The following is a 20,817-nucleotide window of genomic DNA, read 5'->3' as shown; positions in this document are numbered from 1 at the left end:
AAAAAAAAAAAAGAAAAAAACCCAGCAAAATCAGAAGCACCGAAGTCCAAAAATGAGTAAACTTCAAATGTGATTGTTTTCAGATCTTGAATGGAACATAAAAAGTATTACATGAGAAACATACTTCCAAGATGTAGACATGTCAGCAAAAAGAGAGCAATGTTCAAGTATGTGATAGGAAAAACACATTAGTACTTTTTATACTAATAACGATACACCTAATAACCTGTTCATTACACACTTGTAAATTTTATTGCAGTGTTTTCTGGCTAAATGCTGGTTGAAGAGAGAGCTGATTTGCACAGGGGACTGAGGAGGAATATCTCTACCTTGTTTGTCCTAGTGTATGGAAACGGACTGGGAGGCAAGATGTTATTTTTGTCTTTCAGCATGAATTTTGACATTTACATCTTTCCCAATCAGTCTGGTCAAGCCTCTGTATCCTATTGGATGTTAAAAATGCAATCACAAGTTTCCCTGGTAATAAAGATATAAGGACAAAGGTTCATAACTACCATATCCCTTACAGAAGTCTTAAGGTTCGTTCTATTCAGGTAAGAAATTATATTTTTTCTAAAACCATAAAGAAAAACCCCTGCATTTACAATGATACTGGAATTAATTGCTGTAGATTTAATGGAATGCACTGACAGACATGAACCTGCTTGCTGTAGTTGCATTGTTATTCGGGTTGGGATGTCCCCCTCCGATAGCACTTGATTTTTATCAGTTACTGGAAACGTGAGAAAAAGAAAACCACACAGAAAGGTGGAGGAGAGCAGGAAATGTTTTGTCTCCAATTAGTGAGATTTAAAGACATGACACCACTTAATCTTTACTGTGAGTACATTGTGAGTATGGACTAATTCAGCAATGACTTCGAAAACCAAATTCTTTGCAGGAAGTTGGAAAGAGTTACCTTCGTTAAATCACAAGTTTCTCCTCAAAATGCTCATGGAAGTCAACAGGGAGATTGGTATTGTAACACTTTGCTTAGGAATTCATCCATGAAGGTGGTTCCATTTTGTTTTGTTTTTCATTAAGAGAGAAAGAAGAGAAAGAGCTTTTTGCTACAAACAAAAGATAAAATAATGTTAACTTCTCACTGAAAGAAAATATTGCCAAGGAAGGTAATAGAGTTTCTGGAAGACAAAAGTAAGCATGCACAACTGAGCAGAGCAGACAAAGATCGTATTGCTTTTGAATGATTTACAGTAGGTAGTTAAATTTGATAGAGAGATGTGTTAAGGAAGACGGATGCTCTGCAAACGTCATTGTCTTTGAGTGCATCCAACACGATGTCTTAATCTTTGTTCATACTTTTCCTCATAATATTACATGTGCACTTATGCCTGTTATTTTACACTGAACACGTGAAGAGACTAAAGGAGTCCCACAGGAATTCCATCTGGAAGATTTACTTTTGGTCGTGTTGATGATTAAGAAACCTGGATAATGTTGGGTTTCCCATCTTGGAGGTTGACACCTTTTCATGTACTGGCTTTTCAACACTTATCATGCTTGATTACAGGTAAAATAGTTCAATTTTAAATATATTTAATTTTAATTATGCCTAGGTTCAGATAAAAGTAATAAATAATGAACACGCATTTTATTTCTTTTTTATTTGGTTAACTTCAGATGCTAAAAACACCAAGAACGCTCCTTGTGCAATCTGATATCTGCTAAGGTAGTCAAGGCTGGAAGGTAACATCAGCCTGTAGGGGACTTACAGATTTTCTATCAGGGAATGGAACCGGGTGGAATTCAGCTCTAGCCTTCTAGATGTAGCCAACCATGTCATGCCTGAGCTTATGGGCTCAGCTCAGAGATTCAGCTGTTTATCTCTCTAGAGGTAGAGGTCTACATGCAAGCTCAATGTATAGGATTCCACTCAATTACCCAAATTCTGCATACTGCAGGCTTTTCTTCTTGAGCATTGATGCTCCAAAAGAGAACAGATTCAATGTAATGGAATAATGCCAGTGCTTCTGTATAATGTTTATTGATCCTGAAGAAAGTACACAGGAGAAAGTTGATATTCATCTATTAAACAGAGAGGTACTCATATTGTTGGGGTGAGTCACCTGGTACAATCACTAGCAAGCTCTTATCACTGGGGATGGATGGCTGGTACAGTGTCCATCCTGGGATGGACTGAAGTGCAGGCTGAGGCACTTTACTTGTGTTCCCAAGCTAACACAAGACCTTACTCTGGGCTAGTCACCAATTCAGGCAGCGATCTGTGTTTTTACACACACCCAGCATGTATCCCAAAGTCACTTCTAGCAGTCCTGATGTCTCAGGTCATGAAATGTGAGTGTTCAAGAAACTCTACTGCGTTCAGTGAACAAACTCACTGTTGACTGTAGAATGAATGGAACAATTAGCTAGAGCTCTACTGACAAGGTATTCAATTAAATGATTGACGTGGAGGTGGCAGATCAGATGGATACGATATCACTTTCTAAATGATACTAGGTATAACCATCTGAAAAATTGAATCCCACTTTCATTTTTCTGTTTCATAGATCCTGCATCCTATGTTGGATCTTTGACAGACTTGTCAGTTTTCATTTTTTTTTCATCATTTCTCAATTTCCATCATTTAGTGGTCATGAACTTTCTTAAGCTCATCTTCAGAAAATTGATGAATGGGAATATTGTTCATCTCAGCACTCTGCCATGTTGTTTTCTACTTTTGTTCTAGATTTCTCTTCTGTTGATAGTGATATTAGTTCAATTTCACTGACTGATGTAGTGCCAAGTAAAATATGATATGGACAAATGAAAACAGCTGCCATTTTTACTCTCCACAGGTCAATTTATTACCTCTCCTCCTAGTAGTTCCATCACTGGAGTCATTGGAGAAGGGGTCATTTTGCCTTGTTATGTGGTAGCAGAGAACATTCCAGAGATATTCTCTGTCCAGTGGATATTTAACGGACAGTCTGAAAAAATAACAGTGAGCACATACAATGGAAAAAATAAAAATGAAAAGCAAGATGAGAGATATCAAGGCAGAACAGAACTCTTCCACAGTGAATTTAAAACTGGAAACATGTCTCTGCACTTGAAGAACATCAGAAGTTCTGACAAAGGATTGTATACTTGTGTGGTCTCTTTCAATGATAAGTACCATGACGTGCTGATTGAACTGCAAGTAGCAGGTTAGTGGCCCTTCTCTCACATCATTCAAAGATGGAGATGAACAGAAACATGTATGTCCACCACTGACTGAGAGAAATGTAATTTTAATGTAATTTGATTGATAAATTTTCTTCATGGAAGAAATGTTTGATTTGTGTTAGCTTTCTCTAAATAAATGCCTGTCTCTGACTATGTGAGGACAGATTTATCTTGAGATACCAAACACCAAGCATCTTTATGTGACCTGGGAGTACAATCTCCTTTCAAGTTCAATGGAAGCCTAGACAGCAAGTTTAGAAAGCTCTTATTATTCAGCTAAATCTAGGCTTCTACTTTGCAATCAACCATTACTGAACCTATTGTCCAGTCCCTCTCTATGATTATATCAATTGGAATAGGTATAATGAATTTGTTTCATCCCAGTACCTCACTGCTTCCCTTGCCCATATCAGGAAAACAAAGCAGTGGACAATGCTCCTATTTTTATTTCAGTATATTGATAGATACCATCTTCAGAGGTAGCTTTTATTAATGTGGTTGGCTTAGAATTGAGCACATTTTTCCTTTCTTTCTCTGCTACACTGGATCCAATTTTCCTTAAATCGCAGAATAGCAGAATGGGGGTTGGAAGGGTCTTGATGGATCATGAATTTCCAACCCCCCTGCCACATGCAGAGCCACCAACCTCCCCATTTAATACCAGACCAGGCTGCCCAGGGCCCAGGTGTTCAATCTGGCCTTGAACACCTCTAGAGATGGGGCATCCACAACCTCTCTGGGCAGCTGTTCCAGCACCTCACCACTTTCTCTGCAAAGAACTTCCCCCTGACATCCAACTTAAATCTTCCCTCCCTCAACTTAAAACCATTTCCCCTTGTGCTGCAGTTATCTCTCCTTTCAAAGAGCTGATTGCCCTCCTGTTTGTAGGTGGGGAATGGGCATAGTGGCTTCTAAAAATTACAGCCAGATTCTTCTGAAGATGTTTTCATAGTTAATTCTAGAGGAAACAAATGTTTAACGTCTATTTAACACTGTAATTTAGTCATCTAAGTCTGTGAATATAAACAATATGATGTGTTGTTGTTTTGGTTTTTTTCCACCATGTCAGTATGAATTTTATTTGGAATACCTAACCTGAGACTCTAATATGTTCTGTTTTCATGGACAGATTGCACTACTTGTTCACAGGCTTCCTGTAATTCACAAATTTTCTTCATTTTATGAGGTTTTTATATTTTTCACCAAATACTGGGAGATTCCACTGGCAACATTATAGGAATACAAACTTACAAGTATGTTTTCTCCTTAGCTAAAGGTGGTGTGCCTTCCATTTTCCTGAGAAGTCCCAGGAAACAGGGCATTGGCCTCACCTGCCATGCAGATGGGTGGTTTCCTAAACCTGAAGTGGTTTGGTTGGATGGCCAAGGACAGATCAGGAAGGAACTATCAACCACAAAAGTGATGATGATGCCTTCAGGCCTGTACAGTGTCCTAAGTTCTGTGAACCTAATACCAGGGTCTGACATGGAAGTCTCCTGCAGGATAGTTAACAATCTCCTAAAGACCATGAGTGAGTCCCGAGTCCTGATTTCAGGTGAGTGAGCAGAGTCACCTGCTTGTAAGATTAAAAAGATAGGAAAAACGGTGTGGGTCCCATTTTTATGTCATGAGCTGGCCCAAAAATATAGCCCCAGAACCACTGTTGGACAGAAGGTCTCGAGAGCTGCAATCTTCTTCAACCTTTTTTTCTAGTTTATTACACAAATTCTCTGTGATATCCAATGAATCATTTTCTCCTTCAAAAAAGAGTCATATATTAACAAAACTTCGTGTTCCCTGGTTCACATTTAGAGATGTCAATGGATGGAGCTGAATTAAAATGAATTAAAAATCCAACTGTATGTACATTTGAAAATGACGTATTTCCTTAGTTACAGCTGAACATCCTACAGGATTTTGTTGTCTGGACCACTACCAGAACATTTGATAAGATTTGCACAGATGGGCTTCACAGAGCATAGCTGAAAACAAAACAAAACAAAAAGTAGAAGAGAGTGTTCAGGAGAGTTAATGTGATTGTTTCAATATCTCACAAATATTTTTATTCCAGTTTTTAACCTTTGCTCTTAACCTTCACTCTTATTAATACATATCTTACTTTTAAATCATTGTAGGGTGGACCATGTTATGTTTTCCTGTGCTTTGTAGCACTTCACACATCTCTGTTTGTTGGGTAAATAGACAGGCATTAGGTAGATTCAAGCAAGACTTGCAGGGATGGAACCCAAAAAGAAATTCCTTACCAGAAAGCCAATGTGCAGTCTGGAATGGGAACCAGAGTGAAGGGTAGTGCTCTTGAAGAAGTGTGCAAGTAAACTCCCTTTCAGGATGTAATGAAGAAATCCCAGAAAATTAAATGTGGAGAGACTTGGGAAGAAACAATAAAAAAGAAAGAGAGAAAGTAGGAAATGTCTGAAATTCTATTGCTTTTCCAGGTTTATGCACCATACTCTGCAGCATGAATCAGAATATTCCTTTTGTCAAATACATTAGGAGTGAATGTTTTCTTCTTGCTCAGCATTGATGACTTCTTCCTTCTTTAAATCGCCTGCTTTGTGGTCAGTTCAGTATGAAATGCAACACACTTGTGGGGAAAAAAGGAGAGAATACTTCTTTCTTTCAGATTTATGAACTACACAAAGCTTTCTCTATATCTCAAATTTCTGTTTTGACCTTACAAATTTGGTATCCACAGAAAGACTCTCCCTGAATTACCGCTGCCTGTGTGCTAGATCTCCTCTTCTTCAGCAATATTATTAGGAAAATTAAAGAAAAATACAAACTCCCCATCTCCTTGACTACATCCTGAGTTACAATTGTCTTTTTATTTAGCTCGTTAACATAATACAACACCTTTTGTTCATTTTTGCAGATACTTTCTTCCCCTCCATTTCAAAATGGCTGGTTGCCTACCTGGCAATTTTATGTGCTATCGCAGTCCTAATTTGTGCTGTATTTTTTAAGCTAAAAAGTAAGTATTTCTTCATATAGTCTTTCAATTAATGTATAGAAGTATCATATTGAAATTCATGATTGTAACAAAAGCTTACAATCAAAATGACCTGTGATTATTTCACAACTGAATTCAGGAAATAGAACAACAATAAAAGAGTGGGGAAGCACATGGGCTGAACAAGTTGTAAGACACTTCTGCTTGTCCTTACCTCAGACAACATTAGGTCTGACAAGAATAGCTCTATGAGCTAAACTACATGTCTAAGACCCTCTCTGTATTCATTAGGGACATAATTCCAGACAGTTACCCATGACACCAGAGATAAATCAGAGAAATGATCACTCTCAGTATTACTCTTCAATATTCTTTTGTTCTTTTTTGTTGTTGTTAACCAGGTAACCGCAAGGAAACAATTAATTCAGGTAAGAGATGATGAAGATGAAGAATATGACACTTTGTAAAGCGTATGGGTTATTTATATTTCAATAAAGGAAATATTTATGGACTATTTAGCAATTCTAGCTGTAGACAAATGTCTTAGTTTTTCACTTTAGTTTTGTACCACACAGTGTAACAACATCTTGCATGAGTTTTTTTCATCTGTATTTTATAAGCAGTCCGCTCCTGCTTTCATTAAGCCCTACTCATTACTATATGTGGACTGAATTTGACTGACATTTTCTATCATTCCTGTCTAATCATGCAAGAGTTAATGAAGGCATCAGAAGCATTCCTCAGATTCTTTAATAAATAAACAGTAATGAGGTCTTCCCTCAAGCTCCTCTTCTCTACTCTAAACAAATGAAGTGACTTCAGCAGCTCTTCATACATCTTCCCTTTTGTGTGTGTGTGTAACAACCCTATTAGAAATTATATACCTCTTGGTCTGGAAAGGTAGGGCTAACAGGGAGCCTCAGAAAATATACTAGGTTAAACTAAATTTAACTTTTAACCCCACTTATGTCTGTTGACACATAAAATTCACTATTGCAGAATAAGCGGCGTATACAGGAGTAGCCAACATGATGATCTACTTTTCTCTGTTTTTTAGTAAAATTGAAGAAAAAGATGGAAGAAGGTAAAATCCCTTTGCATTTGTGATGATGTTAAGTTGTTCCAGTGCTTCAACAGATCTACTGTAAAAAACTTCTTCCCTATATCCAGTCTAAATATCTCTCTTCTCTTCAGGTTTGAAATGATTTTTCCCTGTTCTGTCACAGCAGACCATGCTAAAGAATCTGTCTGTTCTTTTTTATAGCCTCCTTTAGATACTGACATACCACTCTCATCTCTCCTTGGAGCCTTCTCTTCTCCAAGCTGCACATCTCCAGCTCTCTCAGTCTGTCCCTGTAGGGAGGTGTTCCACGTACCAGCAGTACAAATAAGTTGTCTTTCCACCTTGCTCAAGTTTTATCAGTTACCTACACCCAATACAGTTAAAATATTGTGATCCACTCATGGGTGAATTATTTGGTTTCCTCTGGATTTACACCTGCTTAAAGCAGTTGACAGTGCAGTGAAAGTAGCCAAGCTCCAAGGACACACAAGGACACCATGCTATGTGATTTTGCAGTTTGCATATTTGTATTTTTGAACCATTCTGTCACAGGATACATTGGTGTCTGTGTATTGTCTTTTCTAGAAAATGAACATCTGAAGTTGATGCTAGGTAAGATGTTTTTGCTGTTCATTAAATATTATGCCTTTGCACTGAAGATGCGACCATTTGGAGAATTTCCTGATTTTTTGTTTGTTTGTTTGTCAATTGGTTTAGATGTGATTACTAGTCTTGATAGTGCTCTTTAATTTGAACAAGGGATTTAAATGAATTGGATTATTTTCATGTGAAATAAGGCAATAAGGAAAGGCTAAGCACTGTAGATTTTGTGTGTGTGCATGTGTGCCTAGTTGTACAGCAGTATAACATTAAGAGTGTTTTTCCAAAATATTTACACAAGTTTAATAGTGAAGCTTTATGGAAAGTCCATACATATAAAATGTAATAGTCCACTTAGTAAGTTTATATCTAATAACTACCCCGTTTATGTGTGTTTTTTTTTTTCTTTCATTCTATCTGCTGAACTGATTAGAACAAGTGAAAGCCACAAATCGAAGAGGTAAATCTCATTTTCTTAAATAATTGAGGATGGATGCAGTTCAGACACAATGGAATAAATTGCTTTATTTAATAAGCTTGGTTTTAGTTTAAATGACTTCTTGGTCATGTTAATAGAGATGATTAGATGGCAGAAAATTGATGATATTCACCTCTCTACCTTCAACTGGAGTGTATGCTCTGCCCATTATCAGAAGGAAAGAATAAGCATGTAACAATTATGTTATTTTCACAAATGCTTCTTGTTGTTTTTTTCTCCTTTTTTTTTTTCCTCGAGTTCTTGTATCGCTTATTTATGTTCTTATTTTTCAGAAAAATCCAAACTCAAAGCCCGCTTTGGTAAGAAAACACATTTTATAGATATCCTACAATCCCGTCAAGCTTAGAAACAATAATACAATTCTAGGTGAGTTTGTCAGTGCCATCCCGGATTGTGGAATTGAACAAACACAGTGAGACATCCACCTATAAGATTCTGTTTTTTTTCTTAAAAAAATTATCACCAGGGTTGCTGTCCTGCTGCTTTACTGTATGACTAGCCTAGACTACCTTTTCTCGGCCACAAGATTTCCAGACCTAACTTCACAATAAAGATTTAGATACCACTGATTTCTAATGGATTTTATCCTAGAGAAGAACTGCACTAACAGAGGTGATCCTCTCTCACTGCTACTACTGCTGAAATATACCACCCCCCACCTCACTGTACTCACATACACTGTTTGGTCTCCATGAACATTCATTGAGCATCAGTGAATGTCAATAGGGTGCAATTATTTCTTCATGGAGGAATTCAATTACACACCTTTGCTTCATATGCATTTCCATGTCAGATGCCAATTTGCCAGCGTGCCCCTCTGCTGCCATCTGTCACACGGCAACAAAATGTAATGAATTATTGGCAAGAAGGTTCTACTTCTATTGCCATCTCACCAGCACATGCCTCTGACGTGGTCGGCCAACAGAATAAAATAGCAGACATTACCTTCAGAGCAATCCTCATAAAATATATACTATATATAAACTTATCTTCATACTACATGCACTTTTTTTTCCACTTTATTTCATCTTTTTGCACCTGTCTCCGCAGGCTGAGGGGACAGTAAGTCTTTTATTCAGTCTCTGAACCATTTGTCAGGAAAAAATATTTAGAGCTGCTTCAGTCAAATTGGTCACATTGCAGTTAGAAACTGCACTGGAATGACATGCCAAGGTTTTGGTAGCAGGGAGTGCTGCAAGATAGGCAACACTTTCTCCTAGTCAGCTAGAACAGCCCTCTGACTTGAATGTGCTCCAGCAAGCTCGTGAAAACAAGTAGGTGGAGCACTCTTCATCAGTGTGGCACTAATGCATTTCCTGGAGAGAAAAAAGGTCAGTTCCAAACTCTTCTGGTGAAGTAGCAGACAAGAAATGTTGCCCCACTCTCTTTTTATGAAAGGCTCTCACCACTAGGCTTTTAGGCAGAATCAGATTTATTCTGATATACTTTTGGCCTTCTCTCTTCTGAAGAGTATATTTCAGGATTTTGTGAAAATCCAGAGCCTATTATGGAGCTTGTTTTGGATTCAACTGCTTCCAGAATGCCCACAGAAATAACCTGGCCTCTCAGCACAAAGTAGAACCCTTCTACTGGGAGCCAGGTGATCCAGACCTGTCTTATCTTCTCAGAAAGTCAGGCATCCTTGTCATGAGAGCAGTTAAGACACACAGACATCCAGGTCAGATTTAAAGTACAAGAACACATCTTTCTGAGAGCAAAAAGAGGCCCAGAGATAAAACTAGAATTCTCCTTGAATAATCCCATCTAAGTTGTCCTTCAGATGTTCCCCACCTGCTTTACTAAAGGGTTTTTCAAGACATTTCTGAGGTAATGCTGTGTAAATGCAGAGCTGATGGAGTCTGGAGGACAAGCTCTGTGTCCCTCCCTTTGGAGCACTGATGCTGGTATTTAAATAGCATGAATAAAAATGTTCCCCACTACAGCTTCCAGAATTCTCCCCTATTTCATGCCCTAGGGTTGCTCTGCTTTGTAAAACTGTAATGAAAACATAAAAAGAAGCAAGTGTTATTGACTGAAATATTTTTCCCTTGCAGGTAAACTGAAAGCTGAGCTGGGTAAGTCATTAAAAATGATAACAAGGAGAAGAATTGTGGAGTTAAGAGGAGCAAAGCCAAAACTGATAGAGAATCAGAGGTGACAAGAATTGCATGGGGGTAATTTTTTCAGTACGTTAGTTTCAGAAGTCTGCAATTGCCTAATGGAATAATAAAACCCTATCACCTCTCTCCTTTCTGCAGATTTCTGGGAAGCCCAGAGCCATGCAGGTAAAACTGAAAGGAAGGAGAGTGCAAAAATTCTCTGACCAAGTTACCATGAAATGAGAGTGCTGTGATCTTAGAAATTGAACAACTGAGCTGGAGTCAGAGGAGTAAACCTTCACCTGGCTTGGTTAGAAGGGAACGAGGCTTGGATGTGGCTATTGTATTATTTGATTTTAAAGTGTATGGAGAGGGAGGGAATCACCTGGAATTGCCCACAAGAGTACTAAGGCTATGACAACTCCAAGGTCCTGTTAGTTCATATGTGATTGATTCCTGCCCTGTTATGGGGAAATGTTTCAATTCCTTGTCAAATCATGCCAGGGCTTCTCAGATCCTCAAATGCTTCAACCCATCTCACGCTGAAGATAGAGGTCCCTGAAGCACTGTTGTCGCTGCATCATTTTCATTTTCCCCTCCAGTTCCCATTACTGTGAATCCTGAATGCCAACTCCTCGAGATCCAAGTGCCAAGAGCTCCAGATGTTGAGGATAATGCATGTGAACCTGCTGACCTGAGCAGCCCCTCCACAGTCCCCGTCCTGGTGGCAAAGGAAGGGTTTGCATCTGGGAAACACTACTGGGAAGTGGAGGTGGGCCAGCAGCAGGACTGGATGCTGGGGGTCATAAGGCAGAAAGGGAAACAAGAAGAGCAAGGGACACTTGCTGGGGAGGACTACTGGGCTCTGCAGAGATCCAAGGGAGAGATTTTCTCTATCAAGGGAGACATCAGTCTTGAGAAGGAGGAGATGAATGACTCAGTGATTGGTGTGCTTCTGGACTTGGAGGAAGCACGAATAAACTTTTATGAAACTCATCAGATGACCATCATGGTAAAAATCTCTATAAGTCTTGGAAAGGAACCTACAGAAATGTTTTTCCCATTTTTATCCAAAGGAGGAGAGGCAGACACACCTGTTATCCACCCAGTATTAGCCCCTGTCCCTTTGGAGCCACTGTAAGATGGGATTTTGAATAAAGTATCTTATAGAATCGAAGTGTTGTTTTTTCTTTTTAATTGCAAATTTTTGTTTGTTTGTTTTGTATTTTAAGTGGTCAGGGCAGAGGGGAGGAGAGGTAACATCATCTCAGGATGTCATAAAATAAGGAAAGTAGAATTCAAGAAAAAAAAAGGAAAACATGGGAAAAAAAGACAAATGGGGCAAAATTTCAGTGTTGCAAAGTAGGAAAAAAAAATTAGTTTGAAGTGAAATAGCTTTTATCTTATTTGTTCTCAACTAAGAGAATATGAACAGTTTCTGACTTTGGTTGAGAGTATTCTCGAGATTGGGTGTGAATTCCAAGTCATGTATAAACAACCACAAAAAAACAAAGCACCATGGTAAATCTGTCCAGGCAAAAAAAATAGTTCCTTAATTCTTCCTTCTGAGTGATCTAAGAAGAACGGGTATGAAGAAAATTGAAGATTGAATTGTAAAAGGAACATCAGAATTGTTTGGTTATTCAATCAATCCATTCAAATGAGTATGATTATTAGGGGAAACAAAAGTGAACAGAAGCCATTTCTGTTTCATACCTACAGTTACATTAATGGAACTATTGTTCAGCTGATCTGAAACAGGCAAAGAAGGGAAGTTTAACAGAAGGGAAATCTGCCCTAAGCCCTTCCAGTGTTTCTTGAATTACACTAACTCACTTTCCCAAGCACTCAGTCGAGTTTAGCCTTAGAAAAAAACAATTCCTGCCCAGTTTCCCATTTAACACTGGGGGAACTTCTTGCAGTCTAACATACTTGCACAAAATTATCATGGGGTATGTAAGGGAAAAAAATTAAACTGCTTTCTGCAAAATTTGATGGACACATGAATTAGCACACCAGATTAAATCTCCATCCTTGCTCTGAGATGGGGAAAGGAAGGAAGAAGGGCTGTTTAGCCAATCCTGTACATACATTTGAAAGAAAGATAAATCACTCCCTGAAAATAATGAGACTGCAGACTGCAATCAGAGCTTACACCAGATTTCATGCAACTAATTAACCCAGCCTGTCACATTCTGTGAGGGTCAATTTCGATGCACTCTTCCAAAAAAGCATACATTTCTCTTGTCTTTTGCCTTTTTGTGCACTGTGACATTCCTAGCATGTGGTTGACCATTCCAATCTCAGTCCCAATGGCATTTTCAGTATGATATTTTCATTACCTTATGTATATTCAGTATTCTGTGTGAATTCTTGTCCATTACAATGGAAAACATGGCTGCTGACATATTACAAACTGAAATCCCTGCTTCTATAGGCATTCTTGGTCCTAGGTGAACTCAAGGGCCAGCTCAATCTCAGCATTAAGTTCTCATAAGATTTCTGTAAATTTTTCAATGATATTTGGTTGACTGATGTCACATAAATCACTATAAGAGTCATTACTTCAAAAGAAGCAAGCTACTCTGTCCACCAGCTTCCTCATAAGTTACTCTGTCATGCTTCACTTCCTGAGTGCAGTTAGTGCCCAATAATTCTTTAAATCAAGTACTCAGTCATTAAGATCTGTCAGAAAAACTCATCAGGATGTCCTCATTAATGGAACACAAAGAAAATATGCAGAAGTAAATCTATCCCAGCACTGACAACTGCCAACTTGTTCTTGATTTCAGATTTTACTTCAGCTTCAAAGCTGTAAATGAGTTTTATAAAGAACTCTCCTGGAGGTTAAAGGACAGCCATTCTAGCACACAGTGCAGGAGACTTCTGAAGTATGTGGAGGAAGATTTCTCTTCTAGTACTTGACCATCACACCAGAGTGAAATGGAATTTCACTGGATTTGGGAATCCAGATTTGGATTCCCAAATCAAGAGTATACCTGAAACTGCATCTGGAGTACAATGTCCTATTTGGGACATTACTCAGGGTCATAACTACCAGTGCTTCTGGAGAAGTCAGGAGAAGGGGACGCACCACAACAAACATCTCCCAGAAAAGTAGGGTGGCTGCCGTGCACCCTGATGAGGATACTCCACCTATCAGAGCCCCACAATAACTACCTCTGTGCTGCAGACACTTGGTTTAAAATCTCCTCTACTGCAGTTTCAAGACTTGGTTAGATTCACCATTTCTACCCAGCTACTTGGAGGTATAACATAGGCTAGAGTGCTAGAAGGTAAGGGAGATGAGAGCTGGTTGACACTTTAACACCACTTCTGCTGAGTTCAAGATTGGTGCATTCCTAAAAATAAAAATCAGGGCAGGTGACAGGAGGCCTGTGTGGATAAACAAAGGAATTTGTGGATAAATTAAAAGGAAAACAGAAGGTCTGTGAAATGTAGAAAAAAAGGCCTGTTCACTTAGGAAGAACATAGGAATGTTGTAAGGGCCTGTAGGGATGCATGAGGAAGGTTAAGGCCCCTCTTGGTATTTAATCTTGCAAAGGAGGTCAAGGATAACAAGAAAGGTTTTTGTAAGTAAGTCAACAGTAACAGAAAGGCTAGAGAAAATATGAGTCCCCTACTAAGTGAGGTGAATGCTCTGATAACAGAGGATGCTGAAAAGGCAGAGATAATGAATGACATTTTTGCTTCAGTCTTTACTACAAAGACCACCCCTTGGGAATCCCAGACCCTATAGGTAAGAGAGAAAGTCTGGAGAATTGAAGGCTTCCCTAGAGTTGAGGAGGACATGGTCATCAACACACACAAATCCTAATGGGCCGTAATGGGATACACACACACATGCTGAGGGAGCTGGCAGAAGTAATTGCTGAACTGTTCTCTATCATCTTCAAAAGGTCTTGGCAAAGGGGGGAGATGCCTGAAGACTGGAGGATGGCCAATGTCACTTCAGTCTTCAAAAAGTGCAAGGAAGATTATCTAAGATACTACAGGGCAGTCAGCTTCACCTCCATCACTGGAAAAGGGATGGCACAACAACTTGTTCTGAATGTCATCTCCCAGTAACTGGAAGAGAAGAAGGTTATCAGAAGTCAACATGAATTCACGAAGGGGAAATCACGTTGCACTAACCTGGTAACCTTCTATGATGACATCACTGGCTGATAGATGGGAGAAGAACAGTAAAGTCTAGGTGACTTCAGCAAGTGCCACATTAAGGTAGCGTGGAATAGATGAGTAGATGGTGAGGTGGATTGAGAACTGGCTGAGTGGCAGAGTTCAGAAGGCTGTGGCACAGAGTGTGGTTGGAAGTCTGTAACTAGCAGTGTTCTCCAGGGATAAGTGCTGGATCTGGTCTTCTTCACTATCTTAATTAGTGGCCTGGATGAAGGGATAGAGTTGACCCCCAGCAAGCTTGCTGATGACACAAAGCTGAGAGGAGTGGCTGACACATCTGAAGGCTGTGCTGCCATTCAAGCGGACCTGAATGGACTGGAGAGTCTATTCTTTATCATTGTTGTTAGGAGGAGAAGAGGACAGAGGGTTCACTGTAGTAGGAACACTGACTGCCTGCCAGCTCTCCTCTACCCCTTTTTACAAGGTGGGGTGATGTGATCCATGTGGAGCCTAAGCTGGCTGCCTAGATCTCAGGGCCGATAGGGACTGGTACCACCAATCAATCTCCCTCTCACATTCCCTCCTCAGCCTCTCCATCTTCTCCTTCAGGTCAGCCACAAGGCTGAGTAAGTCATTTACCTGGTTGTATCTAACACAAGCGCTGTCTCCATTGTCTAACAGTGCAAGGGCCAGGCTCTGGCACTCACTGCAGCCAGAGACCTGTGCACTAGGGTGTTGTTTCAGTACCTCAGTATGAATCCCCACATTTTTCTTAGCAGGAGCCTTCCCATGTGTGCATAGGACCTAGACTGAGGTCCCGGTCGTCATATTTTTCCTGGCAATAGCCTTCCACCAGGGTGCAGACATGGCAAACCAGCAGACTCATTAGCAGGGCTAATTGCCCTGGCAATGGTCATGTCACACATCAGCCACTCTGGCAAGAGTTACTGGGCTGCTCTGTTATCTCAGAGTTCCCTGGATGAAGGAACTGAACGAATCCCCCTGTACTTTGCGATCACTCGCTGCTGTTCTGGCTGGGACAGCTCCAAAGCAGCTGACCTTGGTGATCAAGGTACATTTGTGTATTCCTGTCTAAGGGTTTACTGCCTCTATCTAACCCCAGATCCATACTGTATGACAAGTACCACATAATGCCCTACCTATTTAAAAACAGACCCTTTTTTTTGTGTTTGAGTTTTTCTGGGATATTCTTGTTCACTCGTGCAGGGCTTGTGGACTTCCCTGCTCTGGGTATCTCCCCAACTTCAGTAGTCTGTAAACCCCTTGCAAGTTGGAGACATAAGCAAACGTAAGTGGAAAATAATAAGACATGGACAAATAATAGAAAGGAAATTATTTCTATTTAAACTGTGATTACACTGAATTACAGGCTAGGATTTTTACACTTTGATTTATTAGATACTCATAGGCACTAACCAGAAATTACAATATGAAAGAAGAACATTTTTTTTCTGCTTGCTGTAATATCTCTATCTCCTAATTCTTCCAAAATTAGTGCTATTCATTTGTCAAAAACTTCCATTGAATGCTTCTCGTGATCTTCCTTCACATACTGTTTGATTCTCCACTTGCTACTATATGATTTTACATGCTTTCATTTCATAGACATTTGGGATGGTCTGAGTAGGAAAAGACCTTTAGAGATTGTCCTTTAAACTCTATGCCATGGGAATGGACATCTTCACCTTAAAGCAGGTTGTTCAATCTCATCAAACATGATTTAGAACAATTCCATTGACAGAATTTAGACTACTGTAGCAAATAGGAAAAGAGTTACTGAAATACAAGCTTCCAATTTCATGGAACTGCTGGGACTTGTAATCCTTTTTGAGAAAGACGCTCCATGAAGATTCAGAAAGGAGAGCCTTAATTGACTGATTGTGTGCAATTGTAATTAGAAGGAAGGCTGGAGTGGTCTACAGTGCCCAGAGTGAAGCAGGAAGTTTTGGCACCTTGATTCTGGTAAGTGGAATATGTCAATCATCACTGGTTGGGAAATGAAGGACATTGAAACACTACAAAACCCCTCATCCATGCTTCAGATTTCCTGGTGGAATAAGGGGATATGAATGACTTCCACACCATTTTTAAAGGATTGTTGGAGTAGTCAGTTGAGGCTTTAGTAGGAGAAATAGCAAAATCCTAATAATTCTCTATTTGGTATCTGTGGATAAAATTTGTTCTCAGATCTTTTAGACTCTTAGGAATAACAGACTAACCTTTGCTATGCTTTGATGCCTCTGGAGAGGAACAGGAACTCCAACCACAAACTGATCTTCACACCTACAGAAATGGCATGGAAGATACGTATGAATTGAACTGAAGAAAAGAGGCATGATGTGACTGATGCAGATTTAAATATATGAGTCTGATGTGATCTGCTTTTGGACATCTCCTGGATACTGAATTTAGTTCCGTGTGACTGAGGTGGGAAAAAACAGCCAGGGGCTATCAAATTGAAAGGTACATCTTGCACCTCCTGCTCTGAAAAGACATTTCAATTCCCCATGAGTCTTTAATAAAACTCATGTTTTATAAGGAGTTCATAAGGATACTGAGTGTTATATCATATTTATCAACATGATCTCTAGAACTTCTTCCTTCTGTCTCACGGCAGGGATAGCAAGCAGTGCTGAAAAATTCTGGTATCAACTACCTAGCCAGTTTCCATTGGGAAGCACAAAGTTGGGGATTTTTTGACAACATATCAGTCAGATCTCACAATCTGTATTTAATCACGCATTCAATCATCATCATCAAACCCCTGCACGATTTTCAATGGCTCAGTGTCAAGCACTGAAACACCAGAACCCGTTGAGAAGAAGGGAACAAATTTCCTTTGCAGTCTGCTATCACCAAGATTGGTAAAAGTGTACAAAGCCAATTTCTTTTTGACATTGTAAAATGAGAGCTTGTTGGCAGAGATGTTCAGGAAGATCCCAATCTTCTGTGGTCTACCACTCACTGTCAAACGAGTCCAAGGATCCGTGTGGGCCCAATACTCTTGCCCATCTGCTAACCCTATGACCCAAAAGCCATTCTTTGGGGATACAGTCACGGTCCCTTTACGAGCCACAGACTCAGAAGCAACACCCAACATCCAGTTTCTTCTCTTTCCAACATCCACTTCCCAGTATCGTCTCCCAGATGTGTATCCTTCCTTTGCCAACACAAAAATGTGAGAATCAAATCTCTCCTCCTTGTTGGGCACCTGTCTGATCACACCGGTATCATTCACGCTCTTCCCATCTTCAGACACTTCCAGTCTGGGATGAGCCGTGTCAGCATTCAGGGTGACATCAACTGCAATGATCAAGTCATGTTGTAAGTAGCAGGAATCACAAGGTTTGATTTAGGTGTTTTTTTGTTTCGTTTTGTTTTGGTTTGGTTGTTTGTTTTTTTACTTTGTTCTCACTCAACTCTTACCTTCCCTTTACTCAGGGTGCACTCAGCAGCCAATTGCCTCAGGGTACCCTAGCTTCTACCCTCCCATAATCCCAGGTCCCTTCATTCCCATACTTGAAGTTTGTGTTGAACTGCCTGGGGGTAGCAAGGCCCGACAGAGGGATCTGGACAGGCTGATTGCTGGATTGTGGCCAATGGGATGAAGTTCAACATGGATGCACTGGATGATCTTAGGATTCTTTTCCAGCCATGCTGATTTTACGATTCTATGATACTTGATGTGCTACTGAGACTGTGATGCCCACCCAGGGTGCATGAACTGCAAGGAACTCTAACAGGGATGATTTGAAAAAAGCACTCAGCATCAAGGAAGACTCTGTGGGCTCAACTACATCTTTTCTTCCATCTTTGAATTTCTCTTGACCACACTCAGATGTTTTTATAAAGTTGGTCAGAATGAGTGATTTTCACTGGCACAATAACAAGGAAATGTTTCTTCCCTCATTTCACCCAGCTAACCTCTGTACAAGATCATCACTGGACAGGACTCTAGCAAGGTGCAATGCTGTGAACAGATCCTCTTTCACTCCAAAGAGGGCAAAGATAAGAGTGTGTTACAGAGGTCAGTGCAGGCAGCCACTCCAGGCTACACAAAGCAAAAATGCTTCCTATCAAGCATACATAAGGTCTCTGGCAGTGCACAAGGAAGAAAAGAGTTATCAAACATTCCTTCCTCTGAGCATGTTGTCTTCCATACAACTCTGCACCTGAGCTGGATTTGTATTTGAGAGGTGCAATCAGGCTCTGAGGATTCATGTCCATCGTCTCCTTTTTGCTTACCTTTGTAGCGCTGGGTTTTGAGAAAACCTGTGGGAAAAAATTAAAGCAGACAGTAAGTGGATTTCTCAAGGCGTGATGGTCTCAAGAATAAGACACAGTCTGTGCTGCCAACCGAAAGTCCAGTGTACTCCTACATGCCATGTTAGTTCTGTAGTTGGGTAAGCATGTCTAATGCTGCTGTGCCATCCACCATAGAAGGTGAAGTCTCAGGCCATTGGGAGTAGTAGCCCAATAGCTCCCAGTAGCCAAACTGTAACCAAACTTAAATTCAAGGTAGGAATAACTAAAGGTAAGAAAGGCAAGGTCATACTTGTGGCATGGAAGGAATGAGTAGAGAACAAGGGACATGAACTTGCAGAGTTACCTCAGTTTGTCCTGAATGCAGGTGATCATATTTAGGGATGCCAGGAGCACAAACACTTCCTAACTAAATCATACTTGCAGCTGAAGCTTCCTCAATGAAACACTTATCCTACTGTCCCTTTAAATCTGCTGCTTGTCCATTGTTGCTTCCAGCTTTTGATTCCTCTCAGAATGTGCCCCCACACAGAAGAAAAGAGGAATAAAATCTAAACACCGTTTTCTAACTATCTGCCTTATGTAGCACCCAGACCCACTCCACCTGCCACACACACACATGCTTTTATCAACCCTCATGTCTCAGTGTGACTCATGGGTGAGAAACCTCATTCCTATTTAGATCTTATTTAGATCTAGACCAAGAGGCCTGAAAGGCAACTGTAGAGACACATTCACTGACCACAGACAGGACAAATAACCAATTCTGGAGAGACAAGAATAATTCTTTAGGTGTATATTTTTGCTTCTTGACACTTGGCACAGAGTGTCTACACTAGTTTCCTGGGAAGTTGATGGAGGATATAAAGCTGCTGTGAGATCAGCTGAGCCTCTAATTCTTTTTCACTTGAGAAATACTTGCTGAAGGAATGAAGGATTGGTCACACCATTCATTTTTGCAGACTCCATTTCACAACAGAGTGTCTGCCATCAGAGTTTCCATATTTGTTCAAGATAAACAATCTAGATGGTGACCTGATAGCAACTTGGTCAGTTCACTCTGACTACACATAAAAGAACTTCACTATGTAGAGTATGCTACTCATCATCAAACCCCTGCACTATTTTCAGTGATCTTTTAAGGGAGGAATTTTTGAATAGAAGAAAGAAGACAAGAAGTTCACATCAGGGAAGAAGGGATAGGGAACAAGGAGGTGTAGTTTTTAGAGGGCAGCCTCTCAGGTTTCTCACACAACAGGAGCAAAGGAGTTCTTGCTGAAATGCTCTTCCTGACAATGGACTACCCTGGAAATGCCTCAAATCTTGCCAGTGGGAAGTGGACAATGAATTCTCGATTTTCATTTTCATGTGTGCCCACTGTTCACTTCACCTGTTCAATTCCCTTCTCTCAAACATGCTGTTTCCTCTCCTTTACTGTTTCAGTTCTCCCTCCCATCTCATTAGAGGAGATTGAGTGATTATGTGCCATTGAGCTGCCTGTAGGAGATCCAACACAGGGAGATGAAAGCCTGCTTGGGTGTTTCTATGCTCACCTGCATGATCCTCCACCTGCAGCAGATTCTCTTCAGACTCAGACCTTTTGGGTGTATTCCGTGCTTTTGGTACTCTTTCCTCCAGCTCTGCTCTGAGCATATGAAGGTCTTCCTTTGTTTCCACCTGCATGTTCTCCAAACCTTTGTGCAGGGCTTGCACATTCTCAGAGATTTTCTGAAGGGAAGTCCAGGAGTTGGTCATTTCCTTCATGGGTGGGATTGCTTGCTGGGTCATTTCCAGCTGTCTCTGCAACACAGCCAGTTTTTCACTCAGAATCTTCTCCATCTCGTCCCTCATGGATTCCACGACCCCCGATGTGCTCATCTCCACTGTCCTTCCTGAGAAGAAAGAGAGGAGTCACTGGAAACTCACACAATCTCCCATCATTTGAGGCCTTGTCTCTCAGAGCAGGTGGTGC

At 40.3% G+C, this 20,817-nt stretch overlaps 2 protein-coding genes across 3 annotated transcripts in view; one reads left to right on the top strand and one right to left on the bottom strand.

Annotated features, from left to right (window-relative positions):
- Positions 1 to 342: 342 nt before the first annotated feature.
- On the top strand, positions 343 to 11,603 carry LOC104916168 (butyrophilin subfamily 3 member A2-like). Of its 2 annotated transcripts, none has more exons than XM_010727161.3 (13): positions 343 to 554; positions 1,380 to 1,531; positions 2,820 to 3,170; positions 4,460 to 4,744; positions 6,083 to 6,181; positions 6,562 to 6,588; positions 7,218 to 7,244; positions 7,776 to 7,835; positions 8,257 to 8,283; positions 8,595 to 8,621; positions 10,377 to 10,397; positions 10,581 to 10,607; positions 11,024 to 11,603. In XM_010727161.3, the coding sequence occupies exons 2-13, from the start codon at positions 1,456 to 1,458 to the stop codon at positions 11,560 to 11,562; spliced, it is 1,566 nt and encodes a 521-aa protein (XP_010725463.1). In that variant the 5' UTR covers positions 343 to 554; positions 1,380 to 1,455; the 3' UTR covers positions 11,563 to 11,603. The 2 variants fall into 2 exon arrangements, with proteins under 2 accessions (XP_010725463.1, XP_010725464.1); XM_010727162.3 differs by having other exon boundaries at positions 344 to 554; positions 7,809 to 7,835.
- A 4,803-nt stretch (positions 11,604 to 16,406) lies between these two features.
- Positions 16,407 to 20,817, bottom strand: part of LOC104916171 (E3 ubiquitin-protein ligase TRIM39-like) — a 21,837-nt gene continuing 17,426 nt past the window's right edge. Inside the window, exons 3-5 of the mRNA XM_010727166.3 lie at positions 20,399 to 20,737; positions 18,828 to 18,854; positions 16,407 to 17,885 (exon numbers count right to left, since the gene is read on the bottom strand). Coding sequence (XP_010725468.2) covers positions 17,326 to 17,885; positions 18,828 to 18,854; positions 20,399 to 20,737 — 926 coding nt within the window. The 3' untranslated portion in view covers positions 16,407 to 17,325. The remainder of the gene's footprint in view (positions 17,886 to 18,827; positions 18,855 to 20,398; positions 20,738 to 20,817) is intronic.

Source organism: Meleagris gallopavo, unplaced genomic scaffold (genome assembly GCF_000146605.3).
Source record: "Meleagris gallopavo isolate NT-WF06-2002-E0010 breed Aviagen turkey brand Nicholas breeding stock unplaced genomic scaffold, Turkey_5.1 ChrUn_random_7181001874166, whole genome shotgun sequence".
In the NCBI taxonomy this organism is placed as follows: Eukaryota; Metazoa; Chordata; class Aves; order Galliformes; family Phasianidae; genus Meleagris; species Meleagris gallopavo.
This window is presented reverse-complemented; position numbering and strand designations above follow the sequence as displayed.